The sequence below is a fragment of the Lipotes vexillifer genome, unplaced genomic scaffold, assembly GCF_000442215.2.
Source record: "Lipotes vexillifer unplaced genomic scaffold, Lipotes_vexillifer_v1.1 scaffold875, whole genome shotgun sequence".
Taxonomy (NCBI): domain Eukaryota; kingdom Metazoa; phylum Chordata; class Mammalia; order Artiodactyla; family Lipotidae; genus Lipotes; species Lipotes vexillifer.
Genome location: NW_006792177.1, coordinates 618,681 through 625,538, shown reverse-complemented (window position 1 = coordinate 625,538; position 6,858 = coordinate 618,681). Strand labels below are relative to the sequence as shown.

The window sequence follows — 6,858 nt, the reverse complement described above, 5'->3', positions numbered from 1 at the left end:
GGGGAAGAGCGTTCACAAGCCTGGAGTAGAGGGACTACCCCAGCTCCTCAGAGGCCCACTGAGGACACAGGAAATCCTCCTAGGACACCCTGCCAGGCCCTCCAGTGCTGGCCCGTGGGACCGGCACTCTGCTGCTGACTCTGACTTGCCTCATGTCATTATTCCTCCTTGCTCATGTTACAACTGCCCTTTTCCACAGGGATGCTTGAAGATGGAAAGAAATTCGATTCCTCCCGGGACAGAAACAAGCCCTTTAAGTTTGTGCTGGGTAAGCAGGAGGTGATCCGAGGCTGGGAAGAAGGGGTTGCCCAGGTATGCTGTCCGTTGTTTCATTGTGTTTCCTGGTGTCTAATTCTTAAATTACGTTTATAGGTGGTAAAAATTTCACTCCTGGCTCTCTCACCCAAATAACTCCTTTTATTAATGTTTCTTGTAGAATTTCTTTAAGTGCCCCCCCTTTTTTCTTTTAGACACACACACACGTTGTTCTGTGCTCTGCTTTTTTACTTAATCCATCTCTGATACTTTATATACCAGGACATAAAAGAGGAGGAAGCTCTCCTCCTCATAGAGCTACATAGTGTAGGCAGACCTCAAATATTGCAGGTTCGGTTCCAACCACCACAATAAAGCAAATCTTGCAATGAAACAAGTCACGTGAAGTTTTTGGTTTCCAAGGGCATATTAAAGTTATGTTTACACTGTACTGTAGTCTGTTAAGTGTGCAATAGCATCATGTCTAAAAAAACAATGGACAGTTTACCTTTGAGCAATGTGGGGGTAGGGGCATCCCTCCCCCGCCCCCTGAACAGTTGAAAATCCATGTATAACTTTACAGTCGGCCCTCTGTGTCTGCAGTTCCTCATCCAGGGATTCAGCCAAGCACGGATCACGTAGTATTTAGCATTGAAAACAATTCACGTGTAAGTGGCCCCACATAGTTCAAACCCATGTTGTTCAAGGGTCAACTGTACATACCTTAATTTAAAAATATTTTATTGCAAAAAAAATGCTAACCATCATCTGAGCCTTCAACAAGTCATAATCTTTTTGCAGTAGTAACATCAAAGATCACAGATTGCCATCCAAATAATAATAATGAAAAGGTTGGAAATACTGAGTGAATTACCAAAATGTGGCAGACATGAAGTGAGCAAATGCTATGGAAAAAATGGCACCAGTAGATTTACTCAACACAGGGTTGCCACAAACCTTCAATCTGTAAAAAAAACACAGTATCTGTGAAGCACAGTAAAATGAGGTATGCCTGTATTCCCTGCATTCCCTTGGGAGTGCTATAATTTATTTGACCGGTACCCTATTGATGGCCATTTGGGTCATTTCCAGTATTTCGATAATTGTAAACAATACTGCAGTGACTAATCTTTTTTTTTTTTTTTTTTTTTTTTTTTTTTGCGGTATGCGGGCCTCTCACTGCTGTGGCCTCTCCCCTTGCGGACGTGCAGGCTCAGTGGCCATGGCTCACGGGCCCAGCTGCTCCGCGGCATGTGGGATCCTCCCGGACTGGGGCACGAACCCGTGTCCCCTGCATCGGCAGGCAGACTCTCAACCACTGTGCCACCAGGGAAGCCCTGCAGTGACTAATCTTGAATGGACTTTATTTTACATTTGTGCAAGTGTTGCCATAGGCAAATTCTTAAAAGTGGAGTGAGTGGTTCAGTGGCTGTGTGCACTGGATTTTGACATACTGCCAGGTTGCCATCTATGGGGATTACACTGAGTTGCCACCAGTGGGCTGTGAAGGTGCCTGCTCCTCCCAGGCCCTCCAGCACAGTGTGTTATTAAAAAGTTTTGGCTTCAGGACAATATAATGAGTGAAAAATGTTATCTCGGTATCATTTTAATTTGTGTTTGTCTTATTATTGACCATGTTGTGTCGGACCACTTCTGAGAGGTCAGACTCATGGAGAAAGTCATTTTGCTTGTCTTAAGTGTGTTTCTTCACCTCTCACCTCCCAATTTGTGTAAACAGCTTTTGTTCTGCCAACTCTTCAAAATTCCCAGTAGATAGTAGGGGACCCAGGGTTGCCAAATTTCAGTTGGATTTTATCCTTCCACTAAGCCCAGGAATTTTCTTCTTGGCACTAACCAGGTAAAGGGATGTTTACGGTGGCCTAAGACCCAGCGAGCTTTATAATAGGCCCTGCCACGATGGATAAATTAGTCTATTTCCTCTCACCAAAGAGAATTGGAGATTTAACCAGTGTGGAGAGAAGGATTTGTCTTTCTCTTTTCCAGAATACACTTTGCTCTACTTCCTCTATAAAATATCACTGATTTATCTCCAAATAAACTGCTTAACTTTCAGAAACTTTAAGCTATCCCATTCCCAGGTGTCTAGATTTTTGTTCCAGCAGTACAAAAAGGAGAGGAGCTTCGTGGCTTACTTCCCTTTGGAAACCTCTTCAACTATACCTTTCTGTCCCGTCCTGTTCCCACCCCAGAAGTCTGGCAGGCTCTTGGGTCTGTAGCCCATCCCCCATCTCCCGTGCCAACCATTGTCCACCCCACAACTCATCTTCTGTGGCTGTTCCAGCACTGGAACAATCATTGTGTTGTGTGTTCCAGGAGCCATAGCTACCACCAAGATAGTGTTACCAGTCTATTTCACATCCCAGGCTTGGTGAGGCATGGTGGGGTGTTGGAGAGATGCCCAGTCTCCCCCTGCACCCAGGGTTCTTTGGGTCAGTCACAGCTCTGTTACTTGTGAGAAGTCTGGTCTGAGACCTACATAGAGCATCTTCTTTTAAATTCCTCTGTAGAATATTTATTTAGCAACTAAGTTTAGCAACTAAGTTAAAAGCACAGGAAGAAGGGGGGTTGTCTTGTGCCCCTTTTCCTATTCTTTTGATTTTGTGTTCTGGTTTTCTGTGTTTACAGGTCTGCAATCCTGCCACATGTACTATTTTGGCAGCTTGCTTTTTTTCATCTAACGATGTGCCTTGGACATCTTTCCATGTTAGTATAATTAAGGCCACTGTATTCTTTCTGTTGGCTAACCCGTGGTGCACATGTGCTGTGAAACCACTCCCCTTGCAGTGGGCATTTGGGTTGCTAGCAGATTCTGGAAGTGGAATTGCTCGGTAAAAGGATATGATTGTTTTGAATTTTATTAGATTAAGCCATATGCTTTCAACTGTCCTTACTACCTTGGTCCTACATGTCCCAGTTTCTGAAGGGAGCTGTAGGAAGTAAGCCTGCAGCTTTCTCTTCAGTCACCATCTCTTCTTCTGGGTCAGATAGCCAGGAATGCACACATGGAGACTTAAAAAAGATAGGTAAAGGGTGGGAATAGAGCAGAGAACCTGCTCACTATTCAGAAAATAAATACTTAAGCTTGTGTATTTGATTAGAAAATGAAAAACTACAAATACATTTTAATAAGTGAAAAATTTCCCTCCACCCTCTGTTCTCCCCATAGAGAAATGATGGTATTATTTGTGTCCTTCCAAAGATGTTTTCTGTTTATACAGGCAGGTATAAATATATACTTTCCTCTTTTTCACACAGTTGGTAGCATGCTGCTTTGTACAGTGTAGTTTGTACCCCAGAAAATCATAGTCTTTTTTAGTTTTTCTGTATTTCTGAGTACAAGTATAAATCTAGAAAGTATAGAAAAGTAGACTGCCTCAAAAATTACTTTCTGTGTGTTTTCTTTTAAAGCAAAGTTTTGATCAAAGCACTCCTTTTTGAAGAGTATAGATGCCTCTAGTGACAGGCCACTGAAGAATTAGGTGGTGACACTTGTAGAGTGATGGCTGCCCAGAGTCAGATCAGTGAGACCTGGACAGAAAGCTTGAGAGCCTGATGGTTCTGGGAGTCGAGAGGGATTTTTATCTGCTGTTGGCTACCTTGGAACCAGATATAGGGCTCATCCAGCCTGATCGCCTACCTCCACATCCCATAGAGGGCGTGCCCGCTGCCCAGGCAGCCATGCAGTCCCTGGAATGTCCTAGTCACACCGTCCTGGCAGGTAACCACAGCTCTGCTTCTTAAGGAGACATTTGGGGGGTGCATCAGTTCATTCATTCTTCCTTGCTCTTTTCACAGATGAGTGTGGGTCAGAGAGCCAAGCTGACTATCTCCCCAGACTATGCCTATGGTGCCACTGGGCACCCAGGCATCATCCCACCAAATGCCACACTCGTCTTTGATGTGGAGCTTCTAAAACTGGAATGACAGGAATGGCCTCCTCCCTGATCTCCCCATTCTTGGGTAAGGAACTTAGTGCTGAAGGACCTTCCTTTAACTCCCTTTGCTCCTCCCAAGTCATGCACAGTGTTTGATGAGCATCAGAGAGAACCAGAAATGCCGTGGGTGTTTTTCCCTTTACATTCTTCCTCTACTGGGTATCCTTTCAGTTTTAAGTGTACACCTTGGAAAGGGACGGCATGTGCTCTTGAAAGAACTCGTGGGGATGGGGCAGCTGATGGTAGCTGTTTAAATTAAGTATTTTTATATGTACCCTGTAAACTAAAACTGAGTTGGGAACTGGAAATATAGGCCAAATTTTTAGTGCCAGCATTTTAGTTCTTTAGAGGTAAGATTGGGATGACTGACTTTGCTTGCCCTGCCTAGTTTCTGCAGCTCCCTCATCCATACAGTCTGTGGTTACTGCCTGTTAGAGGATATCAGAGAGGCATTTACCACCTGGGCCACCTGCCTCGGGGAGCAAGCCCAGGACACAAGAGGACAGACAGCAGGCCAGCTTGTTATCAGTGGGTTGAAAGGTGAGGCCTAAGGATGCTTATGAAGTGTAAAGGATGCTCTCAGTCTAGGAGAGGCTCTTAGGGACCTAAGTCCGCCTTTCTGTGCAACAAGTGAGGAGACTGAGGCCCAGAGAGAGAGAGGCCTTACTCAAGGTCACATCCAGACAGTGGCAAATTAGGACAGAACCCTTTTCTGCATCTCCTTCCTGGACCTTTTTTTCCTTTCTCTACTCTCATTTCTAGGCAACCAAACTCAATATCCTAATGGCACCTAACTTTTCATGTGGATATTAGAATCATAAAACACATGAACGTTTGTCATCTTCTTTCCACATGGCCCCAGACCTCTGCATTTGCTCCCCTCCTGCCCCTGGAACCAGAGGGTCACAGCCAGGGGCTGGGTGAGAATGCTTTTGTTTGAAAATGGTAGCAAGTGGCAGCCAGCCTGTTATGGAGTACCTTTGTCCTACTATGGACTTTTTAAAATAGAGGAGCCTTTTTTATTATTAGCTATTTCCTCCCAGTGGTTTGATCCTTAAACACCTGGGTCATCCAGGCCTGGTCAGGTTTGAGGACTCTGGCTGCTCCTCTTGTCATCCTGCCGGGAGGGAATTCTGACACTTTACAGAGCCTCTCTCTGCCCAGAGGTCTGCACCTAGTCCTCACCCTGGAAAGCTGAGTCCTTTGAACATGATGTACTTGAGGAAGCCTTGGAGTTACCCTGATTTGGGAACAGGCTTTCTGGAAATCTGGAAAAACAGAGGAAGGGGAGAAAGAGGGGAGAGAGGGCTGAATGGCTATGAGTCACCCTGGCCTAAGCCTCCCCACACACTGCCAAAGCATAGCTCAGAGCTTCTCGAAAGGGTCTTGAGGGAAAGCCCAAGGGCAAACCCAGAAAGTTACAGGTTCGAGTGAGTGAATGAAGACTGCAGACATTTTCTCAGTCTGTTCAACATGAGGAAAACCAGCTTCGGGCTGTGCACATTAAAGCCCCTGGGAAGCTTTAAAGACTCTCTTGATGCCCAGGCTACCCCCCAGACCAGTTAACCGCCACCGCTGGGAGTGGGGTCCAAGTGTTCAGGTTTTTTAAAGCCCCCAGTTGATTCCTATATGCAGCCAGGTTGGAGACTCATTGATAATGGGAAACTGTATTGTCAGCTGCACTGGTGGACTTTGCCTCTCTTGCTATCCTCAGCAACAGAAATGTGACCTTAGGTTTAAAAAAACACAACCAAGGTGAGCAGAAAGGAGCTGCTCACCTGGGAATCCAGCCCGAGCCCAGTGGGCCCTCCCCAGCTGGAGCAGAAGGGGCGAGGGCCAAGTCAGACCTCACAGCTGTTAGGGAAGGGACTTGGTGTGGCAGCGGCCTGTGGCTGTCGCTACTGCACCCAAAAAGCATTGAGTTGCTGGAACTCACCAACTTTCTGTCCCCACCAGATGTGCCATGGAAGGATCTGGCGCCTCCAGATGCACACAGCGAGTCCGTACGGAGCTTTTCCTGATGTTCCACTACACTCTTTGTATAAACATCTTCCCTGACTGAATGTGTTCTGTCACCGGCTTTGCTCTTCCCCTTTCTCCTCGTATGTGTGTTGACCTGAACTATATGCCATAAACCTCAAGTTACCCATTTTAGTTTGTTTTCGTTTTGGGGTGAAGATTGAGTTTCAGTCCTTTGTATCTAGGTTTCCAGTTAAGTACTAGTCAGGTATTAACAGCACAAATAATGGGTTAACTTTAGAATAGGAATTGGTGTTGGGGGGAGTGCAAGAATCTTTATTTTATTTTATTTTTTTTTTTGGATGAAAGTTTTATCTATTATATATTAAACATTCTTGCTGCTGCGCTGCAAAGCCATAGCAGATTTGAGGCGCTTTTGAGGGCCGAATTATTCTCCAAGTTGAGAGATGTCCTCGGGTTGAATTAAAAGCCCTACCCAAAACTAAAGTGGGAAGGGGAGAGCCTTTGCCTCCACTGTCCCACCCCCACCCTCCCCTTAACCCTCTGCCTTTTGAAAGCAGATCATTTTCACTGAGATATTGGACACTACAGGTGTGTGTCACCGGGCCAGCAGGGACCTCTGAAGCCTTCTTCATGGCCTGGCTTTTTTTTTTTTTTTTTTTTTTTT

General features: G+C 45.4%; 1 protein-coding gene across 2 annotated transcripts in view; it reads left to right on the top strand.

Moving 5' to 3' along the window:
* The window catches only part of FKBP1A (FKBP prolyl isomerase 1A), a 24,722-nt gene extending 17,874 nt beyond the window's left edge, over positions 1 to 6,848 (top strand). The window contains exons 3-5 of one of the 2 annotated variants that reach the window (XM_007465370.1): positions 200 to 312; positions 4,072 to 4,236; positions 6,168 to 6,848. In XM_007465370.1, the coding sequence (XP_007465432.1) occupies positions 200 to 312; positions 4,072 to 4,200 (242 nt within the window). In that variant the 3' untranslated portion in view covers positions 4,201 to 4,236; positions 6,168 to 6,848. Of the gene's footprint in view, positions 1 to 199; positions 313 to 4,071; positions 4,237 to 6,167 lie in introns of those variants that run through there. The other variant, XM_007465371.1, reaches the window with a different exon arrangement.
* Positions 6,849 to 6,858: the final 10 nt, after the last annotated feature.